Source organism: Plasmopara halstedii (genome assembly GCF_900000015.1).
Source record: "Plasmopara halstedii genome assembly, contig: Scaffold_1651, whole genome shotgun sequence".
NCBI lineage: Eukaryota > Oomycota > Peronosporomycetes > Peronosporales > Peronosporaceae > Plasmopara > Plasmopara halstedii.
Window position 1 is genome coordinate 1,342,542 of NW_020188562.1, and position 14,090 is coordinate 1,356,631.

The 14,090-nt window shown below is 44.1% G+C and overlaps 4 protein-coding genes across 4 annotated transcripts; 1 reads left to right on the forward strand and 3 right to left on the reverse strand.

The window, feature by feature from the left end:
- Positions 1 to 844: 844 nt before the first annotated feature.
- PHALS_02112 (Carboxylesterase and related proteins) lies at positions 845 to 3,791 on the forward strand (the record flags this gene model as incomplete). Its single annotated transcript, XM_024716630.1, has 12 exons — positions 845 to 1,056; positions 1,154 to 1,346; positions 1,417 to 2,156; positions 2,237 to 2,248; positions 2,318 to 2,810; positions 2,884 to 3,024; positions 3,091 to 3,208; positions 3,276 to 3,374; positions 3,445 to 3,491; positions 3,563 to 3,604; positions 3,674 to 3,706; positions 3,783 to 3,791. 12 exons carry the CDS (start codon positions 845 to 847, stop codon positions 3,789 to 3,791), a joined length of 2,139 nt encoding a protein of 712 aa, XP_024582210.1.
- A 164-nt stretch (positions 3,792 to 3,955) lies between these two features.
- On the reverse strand, positions 3,956 to 6,188 carry PHALS_02113 (Major histocompatibility complex protein BAT4, contains G-patch and ankyrin domains; the record flags this gene model as incomplete). Its single annotated transcript, XM_024716631.1, has 7 exons — positions 3,956 to 4,344; positions 4,409 to 4,495; positions 4,573 to 4,985; positions 5,098 to 5,243; positions 5,313 to 5,483; positions 5,533 to 5,941; positions 6,007 to 6,188. 7 exons carry the CDS (start codon positions 6,186 to 6,188, stop codon positions 3,956 to 3,958), a joined length of 1,797 nt encoding a protein of 598 aa, XP_024582211.1.
- A 104-nt stretch (positions 6,189 to 6,292) lies between these two features.
- PHALS_02114 (replication factor c subunit 3) lies at positions 6,293 to 7,495 on the reverse strand (the record flags this gene model as incomplete). Its single annotated transcript, XM_024716632.1, has 3 exons — positions 6,293 to 6,542; positions 6,613 to 6,711; positions 6,786 to 7,495. 3 exons carry the CDS (start codon positions 7,493 to 7,495, stop codon positions 6,293 to 6,295), a joined length of 1,059 nt encoding a protein of 352 aa, XP_024582212.1.
- A 154-nt stretch (positions 7,496 to 7,649) lies between these two features.
- On the reverse strand, positions 7,650 to 13,929 carry PHALS_02115 (hypothetical protein F443_03135; the record flags this gene model as incomplete). The annotated part of the gene is made up of 3 exons (XM_024716633.1): positions 7,650 to 8,276; positions 8,357 to 10,485; positions 10,548 to 13,929. 3 exons carry the CDS (start codon positions 13,927 to 13,929, stop codon positions 7,650 to 7,652), a joined length of 6,138 nt encoding a protein of 2,045 aa, XP_024582213.1.
- Positions 13,930 to 14,090: the final 161 nt, after the last annotated feature.

The window sequence follows — 14,090 nt, forward strand, 5'->3', positions numbered from 1 at the left end:
GTTTTTAAATATGGTACGATGATATAATTTGAGTAAAAGTATTGTACGAAATTGCGTAATAATACCAAAACATGGAGACACAAGACGCAAATATCTTGATAAGCTGAGCACGGTCACCGGAGATAGTTTGAAAATTTATTACGTTGCAGAATTTTTCTTAATTCCATTCACCTTTGGTTTTACATACAAACCGAATTATGCTTTGACAGTTATGAAACGTTGCTGGCATGATCATTCTGATTCCAAACGGCTAATACAGTGTTATTGAATAAAGCCTACGATATCGACATAGGCCTCTTATCGTATAGCATTTTGCAAGCATAATGCGCTCATAATTTGATGATGATATTTAGGAACATCAAACAACTTAGAAAAAGCATCGAAACTCGAGGTTTCAGAAATTTTATAGTAGCAAAGTCGGAAACCGAATATTAAAATTCTTAAATTACATATCAATTAGCTTTAATGTCTTTGTGCTGTCATATAGGCATGATTTTACATCTATACAGTGTATGTAGGCAACGTTTTTCGATATTTGCGCGACGAGATGCGAGTGATTCATAAGAAAGTAGCGCTTCTCCAAGAAAAATAAAATACCTCATTTTTACAAACGCAGTTTTTGATAATGCAATACCATCTCAACAGAGGCACTAACGGTTCAGCCCATCTGTGCGACATTTTTTAGTCTTATTGTAAAAAAATACGCCTGGCTAAATAGTGACAGTTATTGTGACTAAACGACGAAGTAGCCTGGATGAAGGCAGGCTATCTGCCGTACGGGCGTGTGAGCTCCCGCGGGGCTTTACACCGTAGTACTGGCTTGAATTTACGTGTAGTCATTATCATGGCCATTCCTTTCTTTTGCCTCGTTGTGGTGCTTTACGAGTTCCTCTACCTACAGGAATACGCAGTTGGTGGTGCCAAAGAAGACCGTGATCTTCACATTCGTACAGTAAACAACGCTGCCGCAGCCTTACCAGAGTCTACAAATCCGCCTTCCATCATCAATGGACGTCACACCATCATTTTGGTTGCCAACTACCGCGATTCAACCAGGTTCGTAACTAAAAGAGATTCCACCAGCTGATTATCTAGCGATAGCTCACGTTTTGCAATGTGCTGTTTGGTATTTTTACTATTGTCAACGTCATAGATGTTCGGAGACACTACGCTCAATTTTTGATAACGCGAAGGCACCCGATAACTTGAAATTAAGTATATATGATCAGATATACCCGTCAAAGAATGAGAGTCAATGCGTGGAAGCCTTTTGTAAACTCGTAGGCGAAGATTATTGCCGCCGCTCACAAATTGTCTCATCTCAGATTGATGCATCTTATGCGAAGGTAGACAGACTAGGGTAAATAGGCTGTTTGGTGCTGTTATTGACATACAGGCTCAATCTTCGCTCTTTAGGGCCCTACTGCTGCACGGTACGAGACCGAGAAAGAGATTTCGGATGAAGACTTCTGCATGGCAATTGACTCCCACTTAGTCTTCGTTCCTGATTGGGACGAGAACATTATGGCGCAGTGGGACTCAATAAAAAATCCTAATGCTATCATTTCTGTGTATCCAAAGGCCATTGAGCATTTGAAGAATAGAGATGTGGATAATCAAGTGCAGCTTATGTGCCAGTCTCGCATCGAGTCGAATGACAGAGACGCTATGGTGCAGTACGCCGCCCCTGTATGGATCGATAAGAAGAAGACGCCAAAACCACGGCTGATGTCGCAACTTGCCGGAGGATTTAATTTTGGAGGATGCAAACAAACGAAGGAGGTTCGAAATGACCCATACACGCCTTACCTTTTTCATGGCGAAGAATATTCACGTGCCGCACGGCTCTGGACTGCTGGTTACGACTTTTACGTGCCGTCAGATGACATCGCGTACCATTGGTACGAGACGCGAAATGTGGTTTGGGAGAGCGACTGGAACAAGCGCTATATAAAACAACAAGCATCCAGACGACGCATTCGCTATATTCTTGGACTTCCTGTGACCAAAGAAGATTTTGATCGTACGGACCTGAAAAACTTTTCCCTCGGTACCAAGCGAACGTTCCAGCAATGGAAGAATTTTTCGGGAATTGATCCGCTGGCCAAATTCATTTCGAGTAATATCTCGCAGTTTGACAACTGCCGCGAGCTTGAGTACGTATCTTTTTAAGTATGCAGATTATAGAGAAGTGAAGACATGGCGCAATTGACAACTCCGTAGCCGCATTTTAAAGAAAAAAAATCGTGTCGGTCTTCTGATCCCCACTCTTTAATTTTGTATTCTTAAATCTAATAGTAAACATGTCCAAGCTTAGGCTGCAGCATGTGACCTTTGCCCTCGCGCTTCTTGTGTATGCCCGCAACACTGGACGCAACCTAAGTCAGTTACGACTTTTGCTGCAGCAAACTGAGCCTCATCTATCGTGGCCCGAGTATTTAAAGGCAACACTCAGGTACTTTACAGTCGGACAACTCATTGCTGGATCAGAGTACCTGTTGTGTCTTGTAAAGCCTCGACTGGCAGCGAGAATTGGTCGCTTGCTTGTGTGTATACCTCATGATTGTCGCGTCAATTGCCGGTTCGGACCTCATAAACGCAACATGCTCGACTTTTACGGAGTGCAGACTGCAAAAGCTAATCCTGTCTTGGTCTTCGTGCATGGAGGAGCATGGTCCTTTGGACATAAGTGGCAGTATGCGCTGGTTGGTGAATATTTAGCCACGCAGGGTGTTCTCGTGGCTGTCATCGACTATAGAACATTTCCAAATGGTTCGATTGTGGACATGATAGAGGATGTTGAAAATGCTGTGAGTAAACAGGAGTTGTCTATTAAGCCGCTAGTCGACAATTCCAAAATTAATGCAATGGCGAAATTGATAGATCTTTTGGGTTGCTGAATATTGTCGCTCGCTGGGCGGAGATAGCACCAGGCTTTTTCTGATGGGGCACTCTTCTGGTGGCCACGTGGGAGCTTTAGCACTTGTCAATTCAGCTGTCCGCCTTACCACCAATGACTCAATGGTATTCATATAGACACGATTTCTTTTAAAGATGTTTTCCTGATCGAGTTAACTTTTTCGGTATCAGCCTTCAAATGAAAGAGAAATCGCGAAATGTGTGCGTGGGTTTATAGGGTTATCAACGCCCTACGACATCTCAGACCATTATGTTTTCGAAAGTAAACGCATCATGGGACCCTTCAATGGTATATATGTGTGTATCAACTCGCCACTCGACCATGCTACTGTACTAAAAGGATACAAACGTCACAGGTGTGCACGAGATTTCGTCCATGAAACCTGCTATGCTGGGCATGAACAATTTTGAAAAATTTAGCCCAACAGCACTCGTCGAAAAGTCAAGAAGCATGGGTACGCTAGTAATCAATTGAACAAACCACCTGGGCAAGAGAAGATATAAATGTTGAACCTTGTTACGTAGGAACTTCACTCCCACCATTTCACATTCTACATGGAGAGGATGACACGGTATGTTACCGTCGCCACAACGATGTACACGGGTGACTGTTGTGATTTCTTTATATGATATATCAAAATAGGTTGTCCCAACGAGTTCGTCGAAGAAGTTTGTACATATTTTGGTATGAAAAGTTTTGATGCATCAAAACGCTCGCTTGAAGCCTTATTGCTGCAATGTATGGTCTTTATAGAAACAAAAAGGTCAAGAAGCGACGTACTACGAGGTGAGCGACTGTACACACGAAGATATGGTGTTTGCGGTGATGGGAGACAACGTAGATTGCCGAATGAATGTGATAGATCTGCTGAGGCGGATTGTATTGAAATCCATAGAAGGCGCGGTACAACCTACGAAAGCGGTGGATTTGACACCATTGTCAAAATTGTGACTGATATATATATAAGTGATAGCTTTTGTAAACGCCGAAAGCACAAATTTAAAACCAAACACTGCATACGCACAAGGCGTCAGCTTATCTCAGAAACTCCTCATAACTATCAAATCCTTCCATGTAGAGCTCGTGTTTGATAGCTTTTTCTCGAAGTTGCTCCCTATGCTTTTGCAACTTTTTCTGCGCCTTTGTCATAATAAGGGGATGCTTCCGTTTTCGAGCAAGTCTGTATTGTACGCATTTCTCATCACTACATCCATTTACTGCCATTAAATTCTCATTTTGCGGTGTAACATGTGCTGCTCTTGCTTCTTTCTTATTGGAGTGTGCTCCAATACCCGCTCTATCGTTCTTAGCCGTCGTCTTGATAGGCGTGATTCGGCCGTCACCTCCAGATCCCAGTCCGCGTGGTTCCTGCCATCCCATAGACTTGAGCATTTGATAGCCACGATTCGTTTCAGGCAGCCAGACTTAACGAAAGAGCAAAAAAGATCAAGCCTCAATTCTATATTTTCTAATTTATGGATCACGTACCTTTTCGCACAGAGATCCCTTTGCAGCTTGAGAGCAGATGAGCTGTCGATTGGTCATGCTCCGTGACGTTCGCATCCTTAACGTACACTTTGCAAGCGGCGCAGAAATACATAATCCGTGTCGTATTGATTGGCTAGAAATGCTTTAACGTCTCAAAATTGCACATGCACGATCAATACGATCAAATTCCGTCTCGAGCCGCAGTGGCGTCGAAAATGCCACTACCAAGATGCCAAATGAAAGCTTTTCTGCTACAAGGCTACGGGTCTTGCCACTTGTCACGGCACAGATGCTGGTAAAGGTGGCAGCCACGATGTGAAATACGCAGTCACTTAGTCTTATAGCGGGTGTTAAACTTCTGAAAAAAGCTACACCCTGATCGTCGTGAGTTGCTCTCTCCTCTTGAATCGCCAGACACGTAAGTTGATGAAATATGGCCAGAAAATGTAATGGATTTACGTCCAGGAAGTTCTGGGATGAGGAAGGCGACGCACGGAAGCAGCCGTCGAGGTATTCAATACGACCTGAGTGCGTAAATACGCACACACCGTCGTACGAGGTTACTAAAGCAGAAACGCTAGAAGGACACAGTAGATTATTCAGAAAGGTGCGCCAGTATCGAGCGTTGCGAGCACTCATTATTATGTTGATCAGTATAACAAGTTTATACCGGTATTGAGCTTGTTTACTACAGTCCAAAGACTTGCATAATGCCGCTAAATGTTTTAGCGGAGATGTTCTGCTTGTAGCGCTTGGAGCTCTGCCGCAGCATGGTCCTATTCACCTTCACGCCTTTATCTGTCAAAAGAGCAAACATGCGCGGCGAGCTTAAAAACTTCAAACGCGAACAAAGAGAAATCAGCTGGAGAGAATACCATATATTGGGAGGAACCACATATCCTACCTGGCAGAGTTGCGTGACGTTTTTCGGCTTCTTTGTGTGCGAGCATCTTTCAAAATCAATAAAAGTGCATTGCCATCGCTCTGGTTCCTTTGTCGAGCGATGTATGATAATGTGACGGTGAGGATGTGTCATCTCTTCCTTGCTAACACCCATACAGTCCATCGCAAAGCTCTGACGTCGTATGTAAGCACAACACTATCAATGGGTAAGCAATGCGTACCTGGCACAGCATTTCTCGCAAAACCCACATAGTATTCGCTGGTGTGGATATATCGTCTCCCTCTTTTAAAAATTCTACCACATTCTTGCCCTGGAGTCGCTCACATACAAACCATCCATTCCCTGCATTTATCAGCTTTGCTCCAATTCCCATGCGGTTCATCGCTCGAAGCCATCGTGCTTCTAGTGTCACTGATGCAGACAAGGTCACCTCTGTGGCCACTTTAGCTACCACCGGCTCAAATGTCGACCGCAATTCGCCCGCGTATAAAATACCTCGCTTCCCCCGAGCAAAGAAGCGTAGATTGGCCACGCTTGCGTTAAGCTCTTTAAGCATATCATCAGCTCCAGAGCCGATCGTCGACGTGAGTTGATGGATCTTGTCATCCTCAAGCTTCCACTTTGTCCACCTAGTCAACAACCAGAGCTGAAGATTTCACAAAATGGTTTACACGACTGTGCAATCCTTAAATACCGCTCAAGATGCGCCGATTCTCCATTGTTTGTCTCGATACTATCCTCTTTTGACTGAATCTCAGCATTGACTTGAAATGCTTTGTGCTGCTCAAAGAGCGCTGACTTCAGATAGTGGTGCTCGTCAGTGGACAAGAAATTCTGCAGCGCCTCAAAGCGAGTCAAGATAGCCATCTGCCACATGGTCTTTACCTGAGTGACTGAACAAATTGTGCATAAACAAACGAATGGGGAAGTCTGAATTGCTTTCTACCTAAAAGACCGTTTTTGTTCAACTTAAGTGCTCGTTACATGTACAGATCCAGCAGGAACTTCTTGTAAAGCGTCATAAATTTGGCCAAGAAGGCCTCGAAGTGAAATATATCTTTCGACCCACGCTGCATGCGGTGCTCATAGTACGATGCCCACTGCACAAGTTCGTGCTTGAGATCGTCATCCAAACGACTCATGAGCTCGCGACACAGTACCTTGAGAATCACTTCGGATGGCACGCAATTCGAAATGAGCTCGTAAATCATTTCGCGTGCCTTTAACAAGCTAGAACAACAACACGAAATGCATCATCTTTAAAAAACGTCCACTGCACTATAGACAGTTTACGACGTACCCAGCAGGCGACTGCTCCTGCAGCACCACTTTGGCCAGACTACAAATATATTCTTCCCACGCAGGAAGTTGGATCTGTTGATCTGGCGAAAATGGATAGCTAAAGCAGCAGAAATAAAAACAAGACGTCAGTGATGTATCACCCAATCTTCACTCGAGTCAGTAACTACATACTTTTGCACTCGACAAGTCTCAAGCATAAGTAGCGCACGTCTAAGGTTCCGTTCACTCTTAAGCGCAATCTCCTTTCCTAGTGGAGCGCAATAGTCGAGACCCTCTTTGGTGCAGACATTATGGAGAATGTTGCAGATGTCGTCAGTCGTCGGAGCACCAACTCTCACACCGAGACAACGACTGCGCAGCGGGTCAATCACTTTACTAGGATTTGTGCAGCATAAGATAAGACGACAGGTGGCTGTATACTTTTCCATGGTACGACGTAACGCATGTTGTGCATTTTTGCTAAGTCTGTCAACCTCCATAAGCAATACAATTTTGAAAGGCCTCTGAGCATTTGTGTCGGCTAAATGATACTGTGCGATCTCCTTTAGCACTTCTTGCACCACAAGACGATCACTGTTCCCCACATCTGACGGATTCATTTCAATATGGAAGTTACTAGCCACCGTCGTAATCTCCACTTTAGTACTGCGATTTGGCACTTTAAATGACTTGTGCTCCAGTCGAACCTTCAAGGCACCGTCTCCGTAAAGCGCACGCAGCAGCGCCATGATGCGCGTCTTTTTGCCGGCGCCTGACGGTCCATATACGAGCAGATGTGGCAAGTCAGAACACCTCGATAGATTAGACAAACGCTTCGCCACCTCTGGATGATAGTCCAATTCCGAGAGCGACGTCGGGCGGTACTTGTCTACCCACAACATGATAGGAAATGCTGACTAGAAAAAAGACAATATGAAATTACATGAGTTATCTTTTTCAAGGTGATGTGTGGGTAGTAAGGAATCGACAATTACTAATATCAGATTTAAAAGAAAACAAATGATTAAAATAAATAAATTTATTATGCCTATCATTTTACTTTGCTTTGTCATCTTTTGCGTCAAAAGTGTGAACGAGACCTGCGCGAGCTCCCAACAATATCGAGATTGAACGAAAAGCTCCCGTCAAATCCGCGCTAGAGAGTGCTTCATGCACTGATCCGCCCAGCTTTTGCGCAAGATCACAGAGCCCCAAGTCACTTGCTCGTCCATAGCCCACGACAAATGTCCGCAAACCAAACTTGGCAAACCGATCTCGAACGTCTACTGCTAATGCTGGTCCTTTCTTACGATCAGCTGGACGCCCATCTGTGAAAAATATCATCACTGGTTTGTAATTCTTTAGGTCGGAGCGGGAGAAAACAGCGCTAGCTTCACTTAATCCATTTGAGTAGAAAGTGCCACCTCCATGAAATTCAATGTGCTGAATTGGGGCTTGTTCGATAGGAAAGCCTTCAAATTCAATAATGCCGCGATTTCCAAACGTCACCGCTGATACGATATCCTCTGTTTCGCCAGCAGATAATCGACTTTGCAGATACTCGCGAACACCACTTATCAAATTCTGCCACGGTCGCCCTCGCATTGACCCAGAGCAATCGAGCACGAGGACATGGTGTAATTTACCAGTTGACGACACGTGAGAACAAGCGAAGCGATGACCCTGAATATACGAAATCCCTCGTTCACTAGAAGCTAAAGGTGCGGTGGCAGGACATGCCACGCTTCTAAATCACAATGTACCGGTGACTTGTCAGCACCTTTGTGCTCAGCAGCATCACAAAAGTTTGGACATTTTGCAAAGTGTTCACGTTCGAGCGCTGATCGACAGGGATCTTCCCACCCAATAGTTTTCCAGTAAGTTTCATGTAGAAGTTCATCAACTTCGTGCATTAGAATAGGTTTCAGCTTGGTCTTACAGTGGCGACGTTGGTCATGCAAACCAGTATAGACACAGTCAAAAGCATTCATTTTATCACACTTCACGTAATGAACATGACCCCGTCCGGCTGTAGAACAGTACACGTTGCACATCTCGGCTATTCCCTTTTCACCTGGCACATACGTGTGGGTACTCCAATGAATAATGTCATCTTCAGCGACAAATTGCATATTGCGCATACTTCCATGTGCGGCAGAATGCACTCCTTCATGTCCAATATTTTTTTCGCAATAGTACTCGCACGCTTCACATCTCACATCGCATCCGTGAACACTACTCGATCCATCCGGCAGAAGCTTTGAACACGAGTGAGCGATACCATCGTGATTTGTGACTCCAGGTTGAAGAATAATGGCACACTTGTTGCGAACTCCAACCATTTGCTTTAGCTCGAAATCAAAGTTATCACATGATCCCGAGAACTTTTTCATGGAGACTTGAACGCTTTTATTACAAATTCCTTTTGCTTGACAGTTTTCGTTGCATCTGTGGCGCATATCGCACAAATGAACAATTTTTTCAGATTTTTCCACAGTGTCACGTGTTTGGCCAGTCTCATCAGCAAACTTTACTTCCACATCCGATTGGCCATGAAAGTGGTTTGTAGTGCTGCACCGCTCGTTGCATCCAAGCACCTCACACATTCGTCTGCACCGTATTTCAGCACACTTGTGCACGGTGTGATGACATTCTGTGTTCAAAATGCACTGTCCGTGGCATTCTATCGCACTGCATGTCTTTCCACACGCGTGCTGCTTCGCTGAGCAACGATGGTTTCCTACATGTCCGCCAAGCAGCGCACAATATCCTCCACAGTTAAATGAACCAAACAGACTACACTGTTTCCCACATGTGTGATCGCCCTTCACACAGTCGCATATTCCTGGGTGGCCAGCCTTTCCAACGCATCGAGGCATATCCTCCTTTTCAAGTCGGCAGCAATATTCGCATAAATTACGGCACACATGATCCATGCCGCAGTCGTGGGCATCATTATACAAATGACACGCTGATCGCATACACTGAAGATGGCACTTCGTACAGCAGTGTTGGCATCGCTTGGTTAACGCTTCAAATGGAAGAATGAATGCTTGCTCGATTTGAAACCACTTGTCCATGAATCGCTCCGACCCTAAAAATTGTTTTACCCACAGCATGGCCTTGATTTTGCGGCGGCAAACCAGAAATGACAACATTGCGTCAAAATTGATATAATCTTTTTCCGTAATTTTCCCAAATGAACCTCTCAGCGACAAATATCTTTGAAAAAGAGCCGATAGCGAGGAGTGGATGCAGCTAGTCCTAACGTCTTCGTGAAAGCAAACTGCAGGTCCAAAATCCACGCTTTCGTCGTCTATTTCATCCAACGAGAATATTTGATTGACAATCGCCCAGTTTTTTGATATCTCGGGATAGTCGCAACTGAGCTGCTCCAGGCCAAGCAAGCACAAGTCGCTTTTGTTATGCAGCAACACATCTTTCAGACCTTTTGGCAAATTTTCCTCTTTTAATTGAGCTTCTACGGGGATAAGACACCCCGAACGAATAGCTCCAGGTATCTTACGATAAAGCTCATTCATTTGCAATTGCTGAGAACTCTCGTCGACAGCAGTCCAATCTAATATAGAAATTTTAGCGAGGACCAAACGAATACAATCGTGAAAAGAGCTTCCACTTTCATATCCATGGAAAGCATCTGACTCAGTGACCAATTTTGTAACAAGTTGTCGAGCACGACGCAGCGACTCATAGTACCCCAACGAACCAAGAGGTGGTGAGCAGTTGATTTCCAGTTTACCTGAGTACATCTCAGATAGAAAGGAATTTTCGCGGTTGGCAGTCAATGTTTTTTGAAACTTCTGATTAAACTCAGAGAGCACACCATCGCAATCATTTATATTGATATCCTTGACACTCATATACAACGAGCCTTGAAATAACCTTCTACATGTTTTAGTAAATTGACTCCCTTTTGAAATCGTGTGAATAAACATTCAATGTCCTTATCGAAGCGCATTTCCATTCGAAAAATGGTAAAATTTGACAGAGATGCATTAAGCACCGACAAAAATACGTCCTCCTGATCTGTGCGTTCAAATGAGCCAAGGCCTTCAAAATCGAGTACGACAAGAAGGAAATCTTGCATAATCCGAAGCGTCATCCATGCGCCATGAGTGCAGCGATTACCAGCAATAGCAAATGATGATCCAGTCAGGTGGTTTAAGAAATAACTCTTGCCTGTTGACTGCTTTCCCATCGATGTAATTACCACACAACGGCCTTGCCAAGCGTACAATAAAGGGGACAATAATCCAAAGCGAATCGACTCTGCGATATCCGCCGCCTCCCAAGCGAGTGTATCCTCTTCCTCAAACAACAAATCGGTTCCATCATGAAGAATTGTAAGTGCATTTCCTTCCGCACGACAGATTTGAACCGGCAGAAATGTTATCACTTTTTTAAAAAAGGATTTTAAAGGTATCAAACCCATTTTCACGCCTTCTAGAGAAAGCTGCACACCAAAACCACTGGTCAAGTCTAATCCATAAAGCGGTTTGTTCAAAGCCATAAGATCGCTCATTAGTAGCGAAAGAAAGTCGTGATAAATTTGTAAGGCAGCATTTATATCCTCCACGCCAGGACAAGCGACAAGAATTAATATGGCAGGTGGCTTGCCAATTTCTAACAGACCATGTACGGGAAATTTTTCGAAAACATGATAGAAAGTATAGATCCAGTGCTGCTTGCGTGGAGATATGGCACCTCTTCCAGAACCATCATTCTCCCTCATATCACACCGCCGCAACCGATAAGAATCACTACGTACCGTCACGTGGATAGTAAATAAGTACAGTTTTCGTGCAATTGGATCCAGCACGAGTAACCCGTCATCAACAATTTGAACGCTCACGTGGTGAGTGAGGAAATTAATTCCCAAACGTAAAAGTGGAAGGCGGCGATGATTGTCATGAGAAATGCACTCGAGAACTCCTGTAAACAAACCATCATCAATTTGTGTGTACGAAATCACTCCAAGAGCAAGATTGTCAGCCAGGCCCAGTAGCTTGCTGCACTCTACTTGCTTATCAATGTCATCGTGGACGCTCATGACATTTGATGTCTGGTCGTTGTGCAAACCGATACCTTGTGAGTGCCCGCTTGAATCGGTGATATATAACGTGTCATTCAGCAGCAAAACATCTGTAAATGGTAGGTCTACCAACGTTGATCGCATGCTCAAATTAACGACTTTCATCAATTCCATCTTCTTGAATGTTTCGTTAAACTTGTAAACTGATACACAATCGTTATGGACAAAGGTAATCAGTCTGGTGCGAGCATCATAATCGCAGAGTGATGGAACTTTTCCAAAAGTGTCAACGATGGTTTCATTTACGCGTGAAGACTTTTCAGAATTCGTGCTCGGAAAAAAGTCTATGAATCGAACGTACACTCGGCCCCTTCCTGTGCATACAATTATTGCGGAGCGCACCTTAACTGTGAACGTTGCTACGAGTTTATCGTCGGGTGACACCCGATGCTGGCCCAAATGCTCCTGACCTTCTATGTTTACCAAGCCGTCTCCTTGCGAAGCCAGCTTTACAATATCCTGGCACACAGACGGCGGACTGATCACTTCTTTCACTGCTTTGCAGACTATGGCTTTACCGGTGTTGCTCGCGGACACGGATATTGACAATCCATCTTTAGAGCGCAATTTATCGATGAGCTGGTCGAGTCTGCATTCCATGATTCTCTTTTCACGATCATTTTGAGATTTTCTTGTTGTTTTCTTTAATTCGTCAAGCTTTGTACTTCTTGCCTCAGCGAAGACACTGTCGACAGCAATCAGCCATTTAGCTTGTAACTTCTCCAGTGGTGCAGATATTGTCTTTGAGAATTGTTCCCATTTGCTTTCATTGTCGTCGATCTCCATCATTGAGTTTTTCTTTTCAGCTTTCTGCATGGAAATGGTCTTCATAATATCCGAATGTGATGATGTAGCACACATATTCACAATCCTGATCAACTCGCTATTTTTGCCACTACAGAAAAGAGCATAAAGCGTTGCCTTGACTGCTCTGAGATTCAAAGGTAGATTTAAGGTGGCTTCAAGCATTTTGTTCATCGACCGGTGGCGCGTGGATAGTGTCCACTTCAAAAATGCGTTGTAATCACTATAAGCTATCTGCAGCGACGCACTCTTTGAGCATTCACCTGCTGCATTATCGGCGAAGAAACGGAACATGAGAGCCTCTGCATGCTTAACCGCCGCACGTTGATCAGCGATTTCCTTCTCAAGTTCCTTAAATGCTGTATCGAGGTATTCTTGTTTTTCGATTTCCTGAGACTTTCGTGATCTTTCAATCTCGTCCTCAGGCCATGAATCAAATGCTCTCAGAATGCTTTCGCATACTTTTGGTGCCCGGATAATTCCTCGGTTTAATTCAATCCGAAATTTCTGAGACTCAGCTTTAAGCCACTCAGCAAATTTTGATTGCTCCTTACCGCGATAAGTCCGGCTGATTTGCTGACGATGCGTCATCGACTTCACTATTTTCAAGAACGAGATGGCTGGGTAGCTCCCCTTTAGCAAACATAAATTTATACACTCTTCGGGAGGCTCTTTTAAATCAATAGAAGAAATGGTCGCACATGATGTACTATCAGACTGATCTTCTTGCTTCTCAATGTGAAACGAGACCGAATACGACGACAGCGCGTCGTCTTCACACTCATCCGACGTCGCCATAGCAGCCTCAATCTGATCTTGATCTGATGGTGAGGTGCAACAAATTATGTCTGACGTTATCCCAGTCAAAAACCGTAGTACGAATGTTGGAATATCTCGAAGCCTTTGAGACTGAAACAGCTCGTCACGAATCCAACAAAATACGAACAAGCCACTTACGTCTTTTTCCTGCTTATGATAGTCTAAAGAGTCTTCAAAATTAAGCTTCACGCAGTAAATTCCGTCATATGCGTCAGCAAGTTTCACGAGCGTTTCAGCCGAGCATGCTTTCATGTCAAGTAGCGCATTCGAAATTTGGGTTTTCATGCCAAACGCACCTTTTAGCTTCACTTCTCTGAGACACGAATCTTCAAGCAGATCATGTGATAAAAAGCGACTGAAATCTGCATCAAATTCTCGGGCGTGTAAGACGCTAAAGTCGAAGTCTTTAGGATTGATCGACGGCATCATCCCGAAACTGCAGCACAATCGCATCACCTCTAGCTCATCCAACACTGGCTTTGCATTATCCTCTTCGCATTGGGTTTCGCGAGCAAAATATAGTAAACGAAAAAGGTTTTTTCCGCCCACAAATTTGCTTCCACCATTTACTGACTGGCTGTTCAATCCGATGGCTTCCATCTGTGATCCAAAGGTGGACGTAGCAAGTTGATTTATATGGCTACGATCTTCATTCAATACTTACTTCCCGTTTTATTTCGCGTTTCCGTACAATTTCCAAGCATATGCACGTTATGGGAGGCTGCACTCACAAAGTAGAAATCACACACTTTACTATCATG